The sequence below is a fragment of the Penicillium crustosum genome (assembly GCF_028827405.1).
Source record: "Penicillium crustosum strain IBT 35664 chromosome Unknown utg000002l_segment0_segment0, whole genome shotgun sequence".
NCBI classification, from domain to species: Eukaryota; Fungi; Ascomycota; class Eurotiomycetes; order Eurotiales; family Aspergillaceae; genus Penicillium; species Penicillium crustosum.
Window position 1 is genome coordinate 396,875 of NW_026623123.1, and position 20,864 is coordinate 417,738.

A 20,864-nucleotide genomic window follows, 5' to 3' on the forward strand; every position below is an offset into this window, starting at 1 on the left:
ACGGGATTCCCACGCTTTTATGTGGGCCTAGGGGGAGATAGAGCATTGCGTGAGCACATGCATCTCGGAGCTTTTATGTGGGTCTATCACATAAGATGCATGGTCTTCATGGGAGCCTCTTGCTTGCGAGCTCGTATAGATGCGAAGCAAAAGGAATAGTCCGTCCATACTTTCGTCGGGAACCAATCCAACCCTTCGGGGAATAGACAGAGGGCAAATTGATGCGTGCATCAGTATATTGATCTTGTGTATTGAAACCTAGTTCGCAGCTAAGCTCGTATTCTTCGATTTGAAGTAAGGGACGTGATTGGGAACAGCAGACCGACTCCGCGCGACCGAAGGACTCAAAGTTCAAGATATCCATTCACATCTCGGAGATGGTAGTCCCGAAAAGTAGCTTGGCGGTGCTGTAGGGATAAACCCCCGAGGAAGCTGTTGGCACCTGCTTATCTGTAAGCATAGAGTCCTAAGTGAGCAAGTTAAAGACATGGAACACTTTGAGCTTCGGCACGTTGCTGAGGTGGTGTACCCGGGGCCAATGGTGCATGCTGAGTGCAAAGTTTCCATGGTCATGGGAGTGCCTGACTTCAGAGTCTCGGTACTCTACATGTCACACAGGTGGAAATAAATATCACTGGTCTGATCAAAGAACTGTCCGTCTCAGTCGTCATCGGACTGTGAGTCAACCAGTCACAAATTAGGTTTCATAGAAAAAGGGTCGGTGGAAACTTCAATCCCGGATTTAACATGGAGCCACGTGCTGATAACTGAATCAAGGTACGCAATTTTTCAGGATGAAACGAAAGCCTTAGGTGAGGGAGAATATACAAGGGAGTTGGGTTTCAAATTGAACCACCCGCCACAAGAGTGACGTGTGGAAGCTGCTTAGATGGGGCTAAGATCTAAAACAAGAGAAGAAAAGTAAAAAGAAATATCAATTGAGTCGTGGTATTGTCAAAAAGCGTGATTAACAGGCAAGTTATATGCTATGAAATAAGAAATATTGCACCAATTTATAAAGCTAAACTTTTCTTACCATGTATGATTCTTCATCGAGCAAGTAAACCGTATTCAAAGACATTAAAAGTTGCCATTTCCAAAGTAGCCGGGCATATCATCATGGGTAGCATTCGATGCAGGAGGGTGGCCCACTTTGGAATTGAAAACAGCAACCGGATCTGAAGCAGACACCTCACTCATGCGAGACGGGGGGATGGGCTGACCAAGCAAGCTTCTGTTTGGCCATCCTTGTTGGTCGGAGACTTTTTGACCATCGGCGCCATCTAGATGCAAGCCTTCCAAATCATCCGGATTGATTTCGCCGTAGCTGTCATTTAGTCGTTGTAGGAATTCTGGGTCAAATCCCATTTGTACCAGGGGGTCAGCTGTGCCTTCTCCAGGCATAGATGCAGTGGTCGGAAGACTACTAGCCCAATCCACCGAGAAGGACGGATCAGGGCCAGCCGACATCATCCCTGCACTACCAGCGTAACTGCCTGATAAACTTCCCGGTCGGCTAGGCCCAGCTGAGGAAAAGCCAGTGCCAGGAAAGCCGTGGCTGCGCATACTAGGGCTAGAGATGGCGGGGCTGTGGATGGGGGCCCCTTGGCATACTGATCGTGCTAGCACATTGATCTCCCGGGGTGCAGCTCGGAGGCCGCCATTGATAGCGAATGGAGGCTGCATGCCTAGATCGGCAAATTGGATGCTGTCGTTGTTCACTTGAGTCTGTAATCCACAATCACGCTTGAGGACGCCCAGCCAGACAACATTATCTGCACACGTCTGGTTCCAAGGATCGTCACATCCATAGATGACACGGCGAGCTTCTGCTTGTATCATCTGATCTGATGGAACAAGACCTTGTGCCTTTTGATTATGGATATATGTAGTGAGTTCGCGAGAAAGCCGATTGTAACAATTGATATCCGTAGGGACAGGAAGCCTGAGTATGCTATCATCCCCTTTAGCTTGCTCAGTGGCCCAGGGATCAGGGGACCGCCATTCATAATCAATCATGTACGGCGGAATGGCGTTTTCGACGCGAGCTTGAATCTGTGGGTCAAAGCCCCAGTCCCCTTGCCATTGAGCCATGCTAGCTCCATTTTTGAAGTGACCGGCCAAATGGTCCACTCGATCTTTCCAAGTCTGGAAGAGGGAGCCACAGAACCCACAGCGGGATTTAATATCGGTAATGCTGCTTTGCCATTTCTCCATACATGGTTGGAACTTGGCATTGTGCATCAAGCGGAGGTGTTGGTTGAGATGATCCTTCCGGTAAAATGTTCTCTCTTGTACTGTCTTCTCTTGGCAACTGATGAAGTTGTGAGTTTCTAGGTGTTCATCGTTTGGATTAGCTGCCAAGCAGAAGACACAATGAGGTATACCGTTCTGTTCAATTGTACCGCCGTGGGGGGAGCAGGTCCATTTGTCCAAGATTAGATGCATGGACTTCTCATGTCGCTGCCAGTCATATTTAGCAGGGAAAGAGTCGGTACAGAAGGTACATTGGAAAGGACGAGCAGATTTGGCCTTTGAATGGGCCAGGGTATTGACAGGTACTGAGGCCTTGCGGCGGCGACGACGTTCTTTACGATCCATTGACCCAAAGGAAAGAGAGGATCGATGAGAGAAGGCAGAAGCAAAAGAGAGTTCGGAAATAGATGAATCAAAACTACTGGCAGAGGCGGCGCACAGTTTATGTTCAGAGCTGGCGTGGCTTGACTCATTGTTGCTAGACCCAGGGCGACGGGGCCTCACGTGACCAGATGGGGCCCTGCGTGGACGGGACGGATCGAATGGAGGATTGGCCAAGGCACGGGTAATATCGCTGATCGTAGCCGGTTCGTTTTCGGGTGGAGAGTACTTCCAACGTTCAAGAGGAGTCATGAGGGATGTGTTGACGGATTGCTTCATGGGGATGTCCACCGCCCCTGGAACGGGAGAGCTGCTCCCAGGCGACGCACGAACTTTGCCGCGTCGTCTGGCATTGGCGAGCCAATTGGAAATTTGTGTCCGAGTTAGACCAGTGTGTTGCTTCAGTTCGTCTCGCTCTTGCTCGGTAGGATACGGATTCTCGTTGTGATCTCTTAGCCAGCCCTTTAGGATGCTGACTGCCTTGCGCGAGAATCGAGCACCACTTTTTTGAGAGCGCGAATCTGGGTCATTGGGATATGTATTGTATGAAACTGATTTTAGGGCTTTCTTCCCCGTCAGGCTACCTGTAGGAACGTGGGCATTCTCTGACACGCTATGTAATGTCTGAAGGAATTTGCCAGGCGTTTTGGCATGAGTGAAACTGCATTCACGCCAAAGAGAGATACAGCAAGTACAGCCATAGTTCAATTTACCGCGCTTCGCAACAAAACAGTCCAGTCCCATTCGCCCGCAAAAGTCGCATGGTTCTTGGGCCCGGAACATGGGGTAAACACCGTCTGGGTCGACGGGGTCAATGGCTTGTGAGACATTCACTTCGGACATCTCCGGTATCGGGTTATTGGAGAAGTCCAATGTCTGATCATGAAGCAGCGAGTTGAAGTTTGCTGCCTGTTCTTCGGCTTCGTCGAGTTCAATATCAATCGAAGCAACGTCGTCGTCTAGTTGATTAGAGCCATGGGCAGACGAGGCGCCTTCGAAATCAAAATACTCCATGTTGTGAATGGTTAGAATGGGAAATTCTGCCCAGAGAACAGCTTTTCAGAACCAACAGAATGAATAGAAGAACGAAGGGCACCGTGGAAAGCAAGAGAAGAGTCGGTCAGATGAAAACTGGCCGAAAGCACCTTCCAAGGTTAGCCTGGGGTAGGGCGAGATGGGCGAATAATCAATTTGGGTGGAGCTCCGTGACCTTGGAACTAGAGGTGGGCACCATTCAGCCGCTGAGATTTCCGGTGACTCGGCATGGACCGCTCCAAGGCAAACCCCGTGTGGCTTTTGTTTTTCACGATAAGCATGCGAAGCACATGCTCAGGTATCCACCGCATATATCAAACTCGGATGACAAAAGAAGGAGTTAATTCGAGAAGTCCACACGGAGTGAGCGGAGAGAAGAAAGGCTTCTTTGAGTGGATGGACAAAAACCAAACGGATCCCCCAAAATGCACTTGCGCGCCCTTCGAATGACAACGCTAAGCCTATCTGGGTCAAAATATTCGTCAATGTGGGGTTATTGCCAAGCCCTGGTGATTCATCCTTCTCTCCGCGATATCGGACGTCCGTTCTTCTTTTTATATACTGTGTTGTGTAAAAAATATAACTATCTCATCTATGAATACGAGATTTAGTAGAGGTGTGAATTTCGAACAATCTAGCACCAGGCATTTACGTTCGGAACGGCCGAGATCCCCACAGACGTCATCGCCCACTATACATTAAATCTACCACGTGGTTAGAATATGGTTAGAATATTAGATTCAATATATCCCTTGTTAGTATACAAATATCCCATGTTGGAGCCAAGTGCAACGGGCATGTTAATTTTAACACTCTCTAACGCCGGCGAAAACATACTCTTCTATTAGATCGTCAAGGACTGGAATTTGTTTTGTGATAAAGTGTGGACGAAAGTTGGCGGACTTCTAGAAATGTGGGCTGCTGAAAGTCCTTGAACCAACAGCATGAGGTATATTTCCAACTGTTGCATCGACTTTTGAAGAAATAAATACGGAAAACTCCACCTAAACCAAGCCGAAAACAGTTTAAAGGACTCACTGATAGCCTGAGTAGTTATATAATCCAACCGCTTATCCATACATAAAGTACTTACTTCATGGCGAAAATGCTGTTTTAGCAAGGATTGGTTTCAACATCAGGACCTTCCGCACCATACTTTTTTGTCTCGGCTCAATGCCCAGACTCTCGACCTTTGTTAGAGTGCTAAAGAGTATGTATCAAACCAATTGTTATCGAGAGACCCCACAGCGAAAATCGCCGTCGACGCGATGGCGGACAAAGTCCTTCCAAGATTGAAGACACTATTAGGTGGATGGATGAAAGCGCTGTAGGGAAGCCCTACAATGCAGCACTTGATTGAATTAGCCTCTCGCCCGCGGCCATTCATACCACGACCGAAAGGGTAAGCAGCCTCACCAACGACATGTGTGCCAATCCTGAGTACTTTGAGCCCCTATATGAAGAAATAACTTTGGCTGTGGCGGAAAAAGGTTGGTCGAAGAAGGCACTGCAAATTTTGAAACTCATGGATAGTGCGATGAAGGAATCGTAAAGACACTAGATCTTGGTGCGAATTTATTTTTCGGCTCGTTGGGAACAACAGTTTGCTAATATACCACTTTCTGCACCAAGCTGCAATGCACCATATGGCTGTAACCCCCGCCACCCTGTCAGATGGTACCTGAATTCCTAAAGGGGCTCTTACAATAGTTGGCATCTACCAGATGCGTGATGGAAGTGTCTTCCATGAGCCCTATAAATACGAAGGCGACAGATCTTTGAAGATGTGTCAAGGGCCTGGGCAGGAACATCGCTGGTAATTTGCCTCGCCTTCACCAGAGCACATTGTCTTTGTTTACGGCAAGCATTTTTGCCCTGGACGATTATTTGCCGCCAATGAGATTGGGGTTGTACTGACCTTCCTGCTTATGAAGTATGATTTGGAAGTTCACCGCTGAAGGCCGTAAAGCGGACAATCCCTTTGGTTCGGAGACATTTATTAACCCTACTGTTAAAACAATGACCAAGAGGAGGAAGCAAAGAGTGGTGTTTTAAGTGATTTGGTGGTGTCATGTGTACATATTCTTTGCAAAGAACATCACGCAGTATATACAGTTCTTTACGAACTGTGTTACTTGAGATGTGCCTTTCATAAATATTTTCTCAATATGCCTCCCTTGCATTATAGCGAGATTTGGTTTATTGAAGTAATTGCCATGAGCCGAAGGCTTTTCATCAAACTAGGCTTTACTACACAAATATTTCAATATTCAATTACATAGTTAAAAAAGCCCTGCGTTTATTTCTTTTGAGAATTATTGATTCCATAGGAGCGACAAGAATTTGAACAATGAGAAAATGGAATTTGTGTAGCTACTCTTTCGTTACACGTGTACCCGACCCTTTGAATACACTAGACATGCATGATTCACTTTAAGTCAAGCGAACAATACAAGATTTGATTCGTGTGGTTCCAATGCGCTCTTTACAAATTCCGTCCATTCGCATCCCCAAGAACTCTGTCCTGCCATCACGGTGCTCCTGCAAAGCTCGTTTTGTGAACTCTGCTTGTCCGTTAAAGGCTAGTTGTACGAGAGTCCGCGGCTCTTACCATTTTGAGCCTAATTTGTACGCAATGCAGAATTATCTGAATAACGACGAGTTTGGATAGCACATCATTCAGATTCCTCATCGTGACGATTCAACCCGTCAGTAGGTGGACCAGCATAGTTTTCATATCCCCAAGCCCAGTACCATAGTGCTGAGATAAGTACAATGCCCACGAATCCAACAGCTGCGTAGTTCATTGTGTTGACAGTGACATATTTGAAAGTCGGCATGCAGAACAAGGGAATGGCCAAGAGGGTCCACGCTAGCAGGGAGTGTTAATGAGATATGAACATGTATGACAAAGGGAAAACGAACCAACAGTAACGATGTTGCAGAAGATGCCGAGATGACCGAGATAGAAAATACCATGCTTGATATCCCGACGGCGTTGTATAATCAGCGATACAGCCACGGGGCAACCATAGCTGAGAGTCAGTAAAATAATACCCACACCGGAGAAGGCACTGAATGCCGCGTTAGATCCAAAGTACACTAATCCCAAGAGTATCTCAACAACCATGCCCATCACCATAGCATTTAGTGGGATATCTAAGCGCTTGTTGACGATTCTCAACCAATTGGATCCGGGGATTGCGCCGTCTCGCGCAAACGCCCAAGTGCATCGACTTGTGGCTGTGGCACAACCAATACCACAGATTAGGCCAAGTACCAACAATGGGATGAGCAAGCAAAAGGCACCGACGGAACTACCAGTGGCTGATTTCAAAGTTGGCGGCACTGGCTGGCCTGAGGCGATCAGCGCACTTATATCCGGCAACACAAAACAGATGGGTATCAAAAGTATTAGACCGACGATCATATTGATCGCTACGGTTCTAACCATAGCCTTGGGTACTTGAACAGCAGGCTGACGCACCTCTTCACACATTCTACGTAGATTAACCCGGGTTAGCTCAAGAGGTGTTGAATGTGGAAAGAATCTTACGAGATGATCATTCCTGTGGCTGAGGTTGCCCACGAGGCTTGCAAAAGACCGACGCAGAATGACCAGCCCGCAGGCCAGCCGGCCTGCGGCTCGAAATTTGTGAAGACCCAGTCGGCTGAATGTCTGCCCTCCTTCGCAAGGACCAGGATGCAGACGACGATAGCAATGACGCCAGCTATAGTCCAGAAAATTGCAAATTGCTATAAAGAAAAAGGGTTAGTTAGGTACATGTGTGAGGAAGGAATGGACAGAATAAATGAAGCTCTCGTTCGCCTTGGAAAGAATCCATCGGGTGTTGGATTTACGTACCTCTAGCAAGGGCAGCCATTTGTTGCCTAATGCAGGGATTGCATGGCATACAAGGGTAATCGCCAGAAAGATCAGGAACACATGATATGCTTGGAAATGGTCGGTGATACCGACTCCGGGCGACTTCTCAAAGACATTGAGACTTGCGATAAAAAACTGTGTGGTTGCGAAATTGACTGACAGTGTGATCATTATCTGGCCTGTCGTATAAGCCCAGCCGCAGATCCAGGCAAAGATATGTCGGCACCAGGGAGGTGACAAGACAAATGTTTGGTAGTAGACACCACCGGCCGTGGGGAAAACCGAGGTGATCTCGGCCAGCGAAGCAGCTACGCAGAGAATAATCAGACACACAGCAATCCAGCCCCAGATAACATTAGCAGGACCTCCTCCTGCTAACGGGTACGTGAAGGTGGTTGAAATCCCGTAAGGTACAGAGGATAGGATGAAGCACATAAAAACAACATTCCAGGTGGACCTATTCCGGCTGAGCTCAGCGGTGTATCCTAGTATCTCAAGGGTGCGATCCGCCACTGCTTTATCGTTTACTTCATGTTCGGACTTGTTGCATTCGCTGTCGGCTAGGGCTGCCCGCGGAAGCTCATCTTTGGGGGGTTGCAAAGGGGGCATGGGCGCGAGCGGGAAGGGCAAAGCCGAAGTGGTGCAAGGGTGAGGCTTCGAATACAATGAAGAAATCAAGGTTATGTGTTGATTTTGAAGAGGCGCCTGGGCAGTGAATCAGGTTTACACTTGGAAAATTGCTGTAGGGGTGGTAGTCGTGGTATGATTGTTGGTTTGGGCACTGGAAGAAAAAAGAAGGGGGAAAAAAGGGAATTTAATCATTTAAGACTTTTGCTCTACCGCACTAGATTCAGGGTCCCAGTGGATCATTGTTTTTCGTGTTTTATTTTATTTTGCTGGTCAGTGCTCTAGTCAATCCATCCATGGATGGATCCATGTCATATAGGACAACATAATCCCATAATGACCAAAGACACGAGCGCCTAGTAGTGCACATATGTCGTCAGATCCCTGCCTAAGAGAGATCGTATATATATTAGTTTTCATATTAGCTCGTTGTCTATTAAAACTTTTGAACGGAGGCTCTTTGGACTGCAAACTTGTGAGTCCGGGTTTGCACTAAAAGTACCCAGTTAATTATATCGAAGCGAGTGTATCATCGTACGAAACCTTCACAGCAGATTGCATTACCTGCTGCATCCCCTGCAATACAATGAAAGTTTGATATCTACCATCCGCACTAGTGGTTTCAATACCCAGCTTATTCGTGAGCTAAAGTTATGCGCAGATAGGTAATCAGTTGAGGCTATTTGGATCCGTGCGCGAAGGCAGAGCGGTGACATGATGCATTAAAGATTGCCTAAAAAAGGCTTGCTCAAACTTGATAGCGAAGTTTAATTAGGAAAACAGCGAGGAACCTAGCGGTATGCGGCACTGGTCGATTCTCCGAAGTGCTATTCGATACGGGCCGTTCAGATGTATCACTAGCAGAAAGCTTCGGTTCACCTAAGCCAGTAGATTGCCGACTTCGTAGTCCGAGTTCATTTGCGCCGGACGGGTTCCATCCAACTGCACCGCAATAGTGGACCATCGACTTGCTAAAGACTTCTGCTCATAGACCCTGGACTCATTAATGTTTGCATTCCATACAGTCATGGCGATGGTGTTCTCCTCAACATTATAGTTGATAGAGTAGTATTAGCATGGTCTCATGTTGAATTTGCAAACAGACATTGTTAGGTTCCAGAGGTCGGTTGCAAGATGTCTCAATCCGTACGGGTGGTCGGAGCCCGCGGACACCGAATTATCCAATCAAAAGTCTAGCGAGGAAAGTGGGCAGAATTTCGGGCTCTGTGGGACCAGACGAACTCTGATTTACGGGTCTCCTCTTAGCGACTTAAAATGGGTCATATAATAGGGTCTCTATTAAATGATATTGAGGGTTTAATCTTAAGAAAGGATCTTATCTTTCTTTCGGTAGTAAGATCATACTTACTATACTTTTTATTTAACTATCCGCGTATAGCCAGAGCTTTTTTATACTCTATTATGGCTGCCGTACCCACTATGTACCTATATCTTCCCTTTTTGGTTAAAGCATTAGGTGGGGCTTAAGATAACGGTTTTTGTTGGAAATTGGGAATTCGAGGGAAATTGAACCTCATGAGAACCTGACAATATTCCAGGTCTCAATCATCGATAATTCCACAGGTCCCTAGTTCAGAATAAGTACCTCGATGCTGTGAATCATTCGAAACGAAGCATCTATACTTGAATCATTCGGAAAGGCGCGCCTCCTTGCCATTCATTGTCTTGAAAATGAAGCAGGAAAGCGACTCTCAGGAGTGCGACCCGCCTCGAATTTCACCTGAGTCAGAACATGACCAGTACCCCGAAGGCGGGCTAAGGGCATGGTCTGTGGTTCTGGGAGCTTGGTGTGCAATGATTCCCTCTATGGGACTTTTAAACAGCCTAGGCACTCTACAACCTTGGACAAGTACCCACCAACTCAAGGATTACTCGGAATCAAGCATCGGTTGGATTTATGGAGCCTACACCTTTTTCCTTTTCTTGGGAGGTGCCCAATTTGGTAACGACCTTCCCGTCAGATCGAATGCATTTTGAGCTAACTACCACTTCAGGTGCCATCCTTGATTCCCACGGACCTCTATACGTGGTACTCCCCGGCTCTATTGGGATAGTACTTTCATTGATTTTGTTGAGCTTCAGTCATGGTGTGTTCCTAATATCTACTCATGTCTCTCCCCTGTCGCATTAACTTCGCTGCGAACCCCCAAAGAGGAAACAAATCCTAACGGCCAACAAGAATATTATCAGATATTTCTGTCATTCAGTGTCCTTGGCGGAATATCAGCCAGCACACTTTTCACGCCTCCATTGGCGGCTGTTGGTCATTGGTTTAATGTTCGACGTGGCTGGGCAACCGGAGTGGCCTGCACAGCAGGCGGCGTTGGGGGTTGCATATTTCCCTTGATCATTCTTTTTGCAGCTCCTCACATTGGGTTTGAATGGGCGATTCGTATAATCGCTCTAGTATGTGCAGTGACCTGTTCAATTGCATGTCTCACAGTTCGAACTAGACTTCCTCCCAAGAAATCAGTCACGACCGTCGATTTCAAGGCTCTCAAAGACATCAAATATGCATCTGCGACGCTAAGTGTCTTTTTTGCTGAATTTTCGGCTTTCATTCCAATCGCCTACATCACTTCCTACACACTTCATGCCGGCTTCGATGAACAGTTGTCTTATGCAGTTCTTGTCTTTCTTAACCTCGGCGCTGTGTTCGGACGCTTCCTACCAGGACTGGTGGCTGATCGGCTAGGTCGATTTAACGCCATGATCATGAGTTGCTTGATATGTTCCTTACTCACTCTCGCCCTTTGGCTTTCGGGGGATCTAGTCGATCCCGACAGCTTGGGGATTGTCATTAGCTATGCTGTGTTGTTCGGCTTCTGGAGTGGCTCGGCTATCAGTATTGCACCGGTGTGCATTTCTCAAGTCTGTGAAATTCAAGACTATGGGAAAAGAGTTGGAACTACATGGACTATAGTGAGCTTTGGCACCCTCATCGCTATCCCGATTGCAGGCGCTATTCAGCAGCATAATAGTGGGGAGTATTATGGGTTGATTATCTTTGGTGGTGTTCTCTATTTTTCCTCCACAATTGCGTTTGTTATATCTCGTGGCATTTGCAAAGGATGGGGTTGGGGGATAAGATTCTAGAATTTTATCTATATACTATTCGAGACACCAAGGGAAATCATACAGAACACTGCAATTCGGTTCGTTTCCACAGTGAAGCCTATCTTGTGGACAGTATGGATCAACTGGCTAGAATGATGCAGAGAAGGTAAAAGAAAAAAAAAACTGCAGTTATGAATTAAGCCTGGTTGACTCAAGCCTAGTTGGCTGGGAGAGAAAGAGGGATTTAATTAGAAGGGGCAGCGCCTACCCGTTTTAGGCGGGAATCCTGAGAGGGGACTGTCCAACTTTGGAACCCATCGACTCTCCAACAGACTGTTCACACGGTGATAGAACACTGTCGTCATCACCAGACCACATCCGTGGATTCCATGCTCTCAAATCTGCGCTTTACCGTGACACACAACCTCGCACGCTTGTCATCTTTTCTATTACTCTCCCAAAGTCTACATATTACCCTACCCATCGAGCACCGCAATAAGAGATTCTGTAATAATGCCAGCATCCGAACCACTTCGCGATTTCTCCGAACGTGATTCCCACATCAATCTTCCCTCTCCAGAATCAGACTTCCATATTCCCGATGACGCTGAACATTTAGCTCTCCCAACGAGGCGGCGAACAGTCAAAAAAGTTGAACGCATTGAAAGGGAGATTAACCGTTTGACTCTAACCAGAAAGATTGAGGAGATCATAAGGAATATTGACACGAATCGGGAGACGACCCAATATTTTTTGATTACCAACTTGAGCGATGCTCTACGTGCCTACCTTCTGAACAAAAAAACCGGCGGAGTGCGACTCACTTTCGATAATCACAACATACTACTCATAATCATGCCTAGCATGCAGCACGAATGCTTTATTGGCGATTTTTGCGCTTCATTTGCGGACTCAATGAGCGTTGCGGGTCTGCCACGTACTGGTGATCACTGGCGAGGGGCTGGTGCTGCACAGAGGAAAGGTCTTCACTGTGGAAAGGAACCAGATTTCAGTATAGTCCCAACGCCACATTCTCTCTCTACAATCGTTAGTACTTGGCCATCCCTTGTCCTTGAAATCGGGCCCTCTGAATCAGAGAGTCATTTTCATAAGGATTTCAAATGGTGGTTCCACAACTCCAACCACAACACTGGACTGGTTTTGCTGTTTAAAGTCCACAGGCAACCCTTTTGGGTGGATGTTGAACTGTGGTCAGGGGGTCTTGGACTCGACTCACAGTCAGATAGCCTAGTGCTTAAGCAGTCACTACGGGTCACACGGGATGAAGTCACACTACTTGAGGGTTCCAGTCCGGAAATTCATCTAGACTAAGAGATACTTATGCGGGAAGCCCGGCCAAGTGGACAAAAAGATATTATCATTACGCAACGGATGCTGCATCTAGTTTGCAAAGAAATGGACCAAAACAACGGCTGAGATTTCATCTACCACCTAGGCAAGAACATACTCATACGAGATATGAACTTCCACGCTAGCTGGTGGTGTTTTGTGTTGAGCCAAACCAATGGATGAGATCGCAAAGACTGTGTGACTAGCTCTTTTATGTATTATTAAATAATTCTATTTCAATTATTTCTCAATTGCGGTGGTGAAAAGTAATATGTTTTTCGATCTTTGGAGACTCGTCTTATATCAAAGGTTCGGGGTTTCTGTTCATTTTATAAAAGACCTGCCGGAAATTCATATTATTTCTAACATGCCCAAATGCTTCACTTAACTCAAAATACGATATAAACCCATTTTCGTTTATATTGACTTGTATCTATGCTTGATGGTTTATAATGTCAGAAATACCGAGGTTTTGCGGTGACCGAGGTTTGCAACGTCCCAGGCCCCAAACTGCTGCCCGCACCTAGTTGATTTATAATATAAGATTTGTCATCCAAGACGTTGCTTTAAATGCTACGATATCTCCATAATTTTCTCATTAGTTATAGGCTCTTCAATACTCGATAGTTCCAAACAATATGTCTACCGATAAATCCAAACCCTATATCCCCCTAGCCGGCGGCGCAAATGACGGCTGGTCGGAAGAGCAACAAGCGACAGCTACATGCTATTGCGGTGCCATACAACTTGCCTTCGTGCGTGTAGCACATAGCTTAATACCGATATCCAAATATCACTAACATTAACTGCAAGCTATAGCCAACCGAAGGTCCCGGTCTAATTGACACATTCCTCTGCCACTGTACAGACTGCCGAAAAATCACCGCCTCGATGTTCGCCTCCAATTTTATAATTGCAGACTCACATCTGAGACATCTACGCGGCCGCGAGAATCTCACGTCCTACGGTCAGTCTGGGACAATCGGCTCTGGCAAGAAAATGACCAACTTCTTCTGTTCAACGTGTGGTTCGCTCATGTACCGCGTCGGCGAGGCATTCCCGGGACATAGTATTCTTCGTCTTGGAACAGTGGATGATTTCAACTTACATGAGACTAAATTGAAGCCGAGGATTGAGCAGTTTACGAAGGATCGGGTTGGGTGGTTACATCACGTGGAAGGTGTTGGGCAGGTTGGGGGGACGGCGTATAGTCCGAAAAAAGAGCCTGGGAGTTCGCTTTGAATTGGGCTACTTAGATGAGGTACGAAAATTCATCCAAATGGTACGTCGCTCTACAGAGCAATAAAAACCCGCCGTCATCCAACAAGGCCGGAGCGTCATAAAACCATTTCAAAAGGACCACGACGACTGCTGCGCGATTATGGTATATCGTTAGTGTCATATAAGAGCAATGTGGATCATCTATTTAGGGTGTTGAAACGTGTCCGAGAAGCAACTCCACGATACGATATTGTCAGGGCATCCCTTTGTCCGTTGTTCAAGTGTTTAGTAGTTGCATAATACGGTCCACAGTCGAGAGATTTCTAGACAGTGTGTAACTCGCCGCGCGTGCAAGCCCATATCAGCCCGTCGCTCCTGAAATTGGAGATATTATAGGCATAGAGGCATAAATCCACAACGGAGTGGCAGCGCTGATTTACTTGGGCCAAAGCATTTGTCGAGTTTATAGACAAGAGCAACTCATTTGGTTGGACGAGAAGAGATATAGGAAAAATGGAAAATGAACTGACCGTCGGAGTGCGGGGAAGTAGGAATGAAAGTATCGAAGAGCCGATCTTGGCACAAAAGTTGTCTTCAGCTCGCATCCAATCGCGGAGTAACTGACTAGAAGGGCACTATACGCGCCAACAGTTATTGTTTTCCTGGACTCATGGCAATTTGTTTGGGATTGATTCATTTATTGATTCTACTCAATTTTACTTTTCAGCTCTAGTTTATGCCTACAGAAAGCACCACGCATGCTACAGCACGCGCTGGGATACGAATCTTTTATGAATTGAGCAAGCTATGTTGAAAAGGGCAGAGTTGTGGGTGGCTGAATGCGGATGATTGATTGAAGTGGTCAACTGATGGTGTTCAAGCGATGATCTCGAGCAAAATTCTTTTCTTTTTTACCATCACAGCAAACGGCCTTGATAGTCTCCTTTAAATTGGGTACACGTTGTAACCTGTTCCTGACGAAAAGTGCCCTTCAGAGACCCTCCTACGGAGACTCTTATCGTTCAAAACCACCTCTTTTATTTCCCCCTCTTCCAAGGTTGTATGTGCATTGTGGGTGCGTTAATATGGATGGTCGATTGTGGACGTTTGTTTAAAGTGGATTCTTGATTGAAGTGGACGGGTATGAGAACGTGGATGCTTGTTCAAATTGAAGTGGATCGTCAAAGTGGATTGTTGACCAGTCTGCCGATTGTCCTGAAGCCGATGCCCGCCACGGTCAGACTGGCGGATGTTGTCCATCGAGGTGGGTAATTGAGGTGGGTAATTGAGGTGGGTAATTGAGGTGGGTAATTGAGATGGGTGATCGAGTTGGATGGTTGGTAGAAGGGGCTGCCACCAGTCTGCCGATTGTCCTGAAGCTCTGAAGCCCGCCACGGTTAGACTAGTGGATGTTGTTCATCGAGGTGGGTAATTGGGGTCCACGGGTAGGTAATCGAGGTAGGTAATCGAGTTGGATGGTTGGTGGAAGGGGCTGTCACCAGTCTACCGATTGTCCTGAAGCCGAAGCCCGCCACGGTCAGACTGGTGGATGTTGTTCGTTCGGTGGGTTGGTTTTAAGGGACGGTCGAAGTGGGTGCTCGAAGTGGTTGCTCGAAGTGGTTGCTTGACCAGTCTACCGATTGTCCTGAAGCCAAAGCCCGCCACAGTCAGACTGGAAGCGGTTGATTGAATTGAAAGGATTGTTGATTGATTGGATGGTTGGACAATTGATTCAAGTGTTGATAGAAGTGCTGATCATTGCATGATTAATTGGCTGGATGAATGGTTGATTGGATGGATGGATGGATGGTTGACTGGATGGATAGATGATTGACTGGATGGATGGATGATTGACTGGATGGATGGATGGTTGACTGGATGGATGTTTGACTGAAGTGTATTGTCATGTTGATTGGGTTGTCGCTTGAAATCGTTCAAGACTTCCCTTTTGTTTTCCCTTTCCTCCTTTCTTTTCTTGTTTTTCTTGTTTCCTTTTTTCCTTTTCCCTTTTTGCTTTTCTTTGTTTCCTTTTTTGATGGTTCCTTTTTTTTTTTTTTTTTTTTCTTTTTGTTTTTGCTGTTGCTTCCAGCCAGTGGCTTCTTGCAAAACCGAAGACCGTTACAGGAGGGCCGAATGTGATTGAGTGCCCATGGTTTCACTGGACGTGATTGGATGGATGTTGTTGGGTGGACGTGGTTGAGCGCGTATGTCTGTAGTGCAAGGTGAAAGAAGAAGACAATTGTCTTGAGTTGCCTAAAGGATGAATGTCAGTAAGAAAAAACATGGAATATGAAATTGGATGGGACAACAAACCAGACATGTGATAAATGATGTGGTAGGTGTGAGACATGTGATGAGTGTTGAAGTGATAGGTGCGAGACATGTTGAAGGAACATGTGATGTGGTTCAGTTGTCTGAAGAATAAATGTCAGTAACGAAAGCAAACAGAAGTTGGAAGTGGATGGGACAACAAACCAGACATGTGATGAATGATGTGACAGGTGCGAGACGTGTAATAAATGCTGGCGTGGCAGGTGCGAGATATGTTGAAGGAACATGTTGTGATGTGGTTCAGTTGTCTGAACAATAAATGTAAGTGACGAAAGCAACCAAAAGTTGGAAGTGGGTGGAAGAACTAACCAGTCACGTAATAGAATTTGGATGTGACAAAGCCCAATGCGTCAAGGGCATAGCGATAATAGGTTTCATCTCATCGCATGTGGAAGTAGAAAGATGGAAGAAGTCATGAGGCTCAGGCCAATGATGGAAGGCCTGAGGGAAGATCAAGGGTGGATAAAATATTTGATAAATTGTTTGTGGTGCATGGTATGAGAAGTTGGGGAGATGAAGAAGAAAGAAAAAAAAGGAGGGAGGAGGTGGCAGGAGGGGGTATTTATACCCCAAGGGTCGAAGTGCACGGGAACTGCACGAGAACCACGCGTGAAATGCATGGGAAGTGCACGGGAGTACGTTCGTACCTAGGGTGTCCTTGGGGGGACCCCCCATTTCTCAACTTCCCCTCTTCAACTATTTACTCGATAAGTTGACCCCACCTCTCATGATTATTGAGGCAGTAGTGTAGTCTCTAAAGACGTAAAAAGAAGATGTGACGGTGTCTATGCTCTACAGGCCCATGCCACTAGAGAATATCATTGCCACACCCATGTAGCGATTCAGAAACATGAATTATATCCCGGCTTCTATTCTGTCTAGCTGCGTCTCATATAAACGCATCATGCTGTCCACTGAAGACACAGATCGTCAAGACGCGGTAAGATTTATAGATTTATAGATTATTAAGGTTGTACGCTAGGCCGTGTTTGGTATGGCCTACATGCACGACCCAAGGTTGTGTCCTCCATGGATGCAATGCGACCTCGGGACCCGTCTTGGCATCGGATAAACATAGACCTCGGAGGGGCCTATGAAGTTGCTGCATGTGAGCCACTTAACGTAGTGAAAGGGGTTAACGATGCATCTGCATAATGGTGTCATAGATTGTATGTTGCTAAAATCCGCGAGTGGGTTCAAGTATGTATCAGGTCTGAGGTTACATTGTCCCCACACGAGGAATTTTACTGAAGATACAATGCGGACACACCAGCCGCACAAAGAGCAAGATGTCCAGATCATACTGTGGTGATATTGTGAGCTACTGCGATCATCCCATTCCCAGCTTCGCTTTATCAGCCTGTGGATCCCCTCAATCGACCTTCTTAGGTGTGATCTGTTGGCCCTCCGACTCAACACCACCAGTCTCGATCGCTGGAAGGTGCAAAACAATTTATTGACTTGTCTGACCATCCGATACAGAGCCATATTCCCTCTCCTTGAACCGTTCCGTTGTCAACCTGGAGCCCGTGGTAGTCTTGGACACCGGCTGGGCTGGATAATGAACATGGTCCCCCACGACAGCATGCACAGCACTAATATGGGTTATGGATGGAGTGTACCCGTTATCGATTGGAGGGTGAACAGGGGCCGAGGATATTATGCACATACTATTAGACTCCTTTCAGGACCATGACGGCGGGATAGCCTAGAGGGTGAGACGCTGCCATCGCCTTGAAGTACCATGCGATGAAAGGTAGATAACCGGCAGCCTACGAGGGAAATCAGCCTAGATATATGACGAAGCGGTTGAACTCTGGTGAGACTTTGGGGTCCACTCGGGGATCATAGAGGGGATGACGATTCAGAATTTATTGAGTATATGGAGGCTATAGAAGATAGGGAAAGAGAAACACAGATACCGAGCTATAGAAGAAGCACTTAGGCCAAAAGTAGGTACTGAGCAACAAGCTTATGATTTTTACAACCTCTACCTGCATTTCAATAGAAGGTAGTGCTTCTGATCATCGCTCGAAACACAGCCGACACGTCAAAGGAAGTATGCACGCCAATAGAGGCGCAGATATGAAAGAATGGTAAATACCTACAAATTTCCCGGGATGTTGTGCCACCAGGTGCGTGGGGAAGCCGACAAGCATTTACCCAGGCGCCATGGCCTGCACCATCCAGAGTGTGCCTCGAAGGCCATGGAGTGGCGAGAACAATGTACGACAAGGCGAGAGGACTGGGCACCCCCCACATATTCACCGGGGGAAGTAAATATTCCGGGCGCATCGGCGCTGCAGCCGTGGTGGACACGTTTAGTGTCGAAAGGGCATGCCAGATGGGTGACGATGGCATACCCACCGTGTACGCAGCCGAGATCGGCGGTATCGAAATGGCCCTGGGGCTAATTCAGGAAGGCTGGTACCAGACACCGGGGAGGATGAATGGATCGAAGACGGCGCCGAGGAAAATGAGGAAGGAATCGAAAAGCCCAATCAAATTACCAGATAAGCAGACACTATAGCAATAGAAGGGTTAGAGAGAAGCCACATCTTCGGTCGTGATACAGGTTCGGATGAGTATCATTGTACCTATTCTGTTCGTATTTGGTAAGCATCAAGAGGGTGAGCTCACCGAGATCGGTTTGCGATTGAATACCCAGCGTTCGAGGAGTTGCGGACAGACCTGTTCGGCGAACTGGACCGTTGCAGAATATCAGCGAGTCTTGGTAAGAGGATACTTACTGAGCCGTCCCCAATTCTATCTGTTGTGGAGTTCATGATGAAATCGGGACTCTTGTGACAGTTTCAGTGAGTGAACTCTGTCGCCACGGGCATAAACCAATAGTATACAACCGCGACTGCGGGCGAGGGAAGTACACGATCACAAACGACAACAACAAAACGTTGAAAATCAAGGGGCAGAGATGGAGGGAGTCCGAGGGAGCACAGCACAGGAGAGAACTGCCTGATCTGCGTCCCTCGGCACCTAGTTCGCCTATCCAAGCAGTGAGTCCCTCAGGCGACATCAACAACGGGGAAGAGAACGAAGAGGAGGGCAGGGGCAAGCCACGGTGGATGCACAAAGACGATTTTTTCGCGTCTGTGGACTTCACAAAACTCGTTGGAATTCGGGGAGACAGCGAGCTTTGGTGATAGGAGGTTTACGGGGTCGAAGATGCCGGTAAGTGGACAGAGGGAGAGATGCAATCCAGAATGTTGGTTGTGGAGACAGTATCCAACGATGCCAATATAACCCATTCTGATCAGGTCTATTCGATTAAGGTGGGTTCAGTTACATATACTTCTGTGCAGCTAAATGGCACAAGAACACGAGAACTAAGATAATAAGTAAAGCTACATCTATTACTTTATACTAGCTTAAGGTCAACTGGAAATGATAAATTGATATTGTGGATATAGTACTTGACTATATGAATGTGGTTGAAGGCATAGCTCGTGGATACAGAATAGAGTAAGAACAGGAGCGACAAGGGAGAGGAGAGAAAATCACATCTTTGTTGTATCCCACTAGACGATGATCGAACTCTGTGTCCCTGTTTAAATAGCCTAAGTGCGGTAAGCGCCTAGTCCAAGAACACGCCAGAATGTGATGTCCGTGGCTCACTCGCTGACACCTCCAGAAGAAGTAAGAGTAGCAGCGTTGGAAGCCTCATAGCTGGCAGAGGCATTGACACCGAGGGTAATCCATGCAAAGAGACCATCCTTGACCGTCTCACCAAGCAGAGCGTATTCGAAGAAGGGATCAGAGTTGCTGTCCTCAGTCTCAGCAATGACAACGTGGTCATCTGCATTCTCGGTGATAGAAACAGTGTTTGTGTTGTATGGGTAGGTGTTCTCAACCTGGGTGATCAAGTCTTGGTCGAAGAATAATTGACCAATGTGAGCAACGTGACCGCCGGAGAGTGTCTTGTTTGCCTGCTCCTGGGCACCAACGTGGGCAATGACGTGAACATGGGTAGTGCGGCCACCGTAGTGACCAGGGAAGATAGTCTTGAACTGTGCCACACCATCGGAATCGGTCTTCTGGATACCGCGCAGGAAGGTCTTGTCGAGATTGGTAGCATCGTTGCCGTTGCCGTTCATGCTACTCTGAACACCAGCGTAGACACCAGTAGAGTTGCAGTTCCAAACATCCCAGTAGAGGTCCTGTATCGGCTCGCAGGTGTTGATATCGATGAATTGTCCATCGAGAATGATGGGAATTCCATCCTCACCGTCCCGAACATCAGAACGGACAAGCTCGCCCTTCACCCAGAAAGGTCCGGTCTCTCCTTCGGGGGCAAGGATGCAGACAGGGTTCTTGGAGAATAGCTCAGACTCGGAAGTTTTCGGAGTAACATTGAGGGAGGAATGGTGGGAGGTGTTCACCACCTTGTCGGTGTCACGGGCAACCATGCCTCGCTTCTGGTATTTCGCAACAGTTGCGGCACGGCGAGCTTTGGCACGGGCGTTGACTCCCCGACGCTCCAGATGATCCGCGCATAGGTTCAGACTGCGCTTGGCATTGTGGAGGAAAGACTTCTTGGACAAGGCGTTGTAGGAGGTGGGCTCATGGACCCCGGGGTGACCAATGGCCAGTCCGGCCATGGCAAGGAGAGCTAGCTTTCCGAATTGCATCGTGGGGATCTGAGGTGGAAAGAGAAAACACGAGGGATTGCGTCTAAATTGAT

General features: G+C 47.1%; 9 protein-coding genes across 9 annotated transcripts; 4 read left to right on the forward strand and 5 right to left on the reverse strand.

Annotated features, from left to right (window-relative positions):
* Positions 1–1,080: 1,080 nt before the first annotated feature.
* On the reverse strand, positions 1,081–3,651 carry N7487_003648 (putative homeobox and C2H2 transcription factor; the record flags this gene model as incomplete). The annotated part of the gene is made up of 1 exon (XM_056871395.1): positions 1,081–3,651. One exon carries the CDS (start codon positions 3,649–3,651, stop codon positions 1,081–1,083), a length of 2,571 nt encoding a protein of 856 aa, XP_056729115.1.
* Positions 3,652–6,347: 2,696 nt separating this feature from the next.
* N7487_003649 (uncharacterized protein) lies at positions 6,348–8,167 on the reverse strand (the record flags this gene model as incomplete). The annotated part of the gene is made up of 4 exons (XM_056871396.1): positions 6,348–6,544; positions 6,598–7,172; positions 7,229–7,428; positions 7,538–8,167. The coding sequence occupies 4 exons, from the start codon at positions 8,165–8,167 to the stop codon at positions 6,348–6,350; spliced, it is 1,602 nt and encodes a 533-aa protein (XP_056729116.1).
* Positions 8,168–9,877: 1,710 nt separating this feature from the next.
* On the forward strand, positions 9,878–11,302 carry N7487_003650 (uncharacterized protein; the record flags this gene model as incomplete). Its single annotated transcript, XM_056871397.1, has 3 exons — positions 9,878–10,148; positions 10,201–10,293; positions 10,359–11,302. The coding sequence occupies 3 exons, from the start codon at positions 9,878–9,880 to the stop codon at positions 11,300–11,302; spliced, it is 1,308 nt and encodes a 435-aa protein (XP_056729117.1).
* Positions 11,303–11,776: 474 nt separating this feature from the next.
* N7487_003651 (uncharacterized protein) lies at positions 11,777–12,595 on the forward strand (the record flags this gene model as incomplete). The annotated part of the gene is made up of 1 exon (XM_056871398.1): positions 11,777–12,595. One exon carries the CDS (start codon positions 11,777–11,779, stop codon positions 12,593–12,595), a length of 819 nt encoding a protein of 272 aa, XP_056729118.1.
* Positions 12,596–13,251: 656 nt separating this feature from the next.
* Positions 13,252–13,855, forward strand: N7487_003652 (GFA family protein; the record flags this gene model as incomplete). Its single annotated transcript, XM_056871399.1, has 2 exons — positions 13,252–13,368; positions 13,433–13,855. The coding sequence occupies 2 exons, from the start codon at positions 13,252–13,254 to the stop codon at positions 13,853–13,855; spliced, it is 540 nt and encodes a 179-aa protein (XP_056729119.1).
* Positions 13,856–14,914: 1,059 nt separating this feature from the next.
* N7487_003653 (uncharacterized protein) lies at positions 14,915–15,741 on the reverse strand (the record flags this gene model as incomplete). The annotated part of the gene is made up of 3 exons (XM_056871400.1): positions 14,915–15,236; positions 15,342–15,585; positions 15,690–15,741. 3 exons carry the CDS (start codon positions 15,739–15,741, stop codon positions 14,915–14,917), a joined length of 618 nt encoding a protein of 205 aa, XP_056729120.1.
* Positions 15,742–18,389: 2,648 nt separating this feature from the next.
* Positions 18,390–18,695, forward strand: N7487_003654 (uncharacterized protein; the record flags this gene model as incomplete). The annotated part of the gene is made up of 1 exon (XM_056871401.1): positions 18,390–18,695. The coding sequence occupies one exon, from the start codon at positions 18,390–18,392 to the stop codon at positions 18,693–18,695; it is 306 nt and encodes a 101-aa protein (XP_056729121.1).
* Positions 18,696–19,188: 493 nt separating this feature from the next.
* On the reverse strand, positions 19,189–19,431 carry N7487_003655 (uncharacterized protein; the record flags this gene model as incomplete). Its single annotated transcript, XM_056871402.1, has 1 exon — positions 19,189–19,431. The coding sequence occupies one exon, from the start codon at positions 19,429–19,431 to the stop codon at positions 19,189–19,191; it is 243 nt and encodes an 80-aa protein (XP_056729122.1).
* A 363-nt stretch (positions 19,432–19,794) lies between these two features.
* N7487_003656 (intradiol ring-cleavage dioxygenase) lies at positions 19,795–20,811 on the reverse strand (the record flags this gene model as incomplete). The annotated part of the gene is made up of 1 exon (XM_056871403.1): positions 19,795–20,811. The coding sequence occupies one exon, from the start codon at positions 20,809–20,811 to the stop codon at positions 19,795–19,797; it is 1,017 nt and encodes a 338-aa protein (XP_056729123.1).
* Positions 20,812–20,864: the final 53 nt, after the last annotated feature.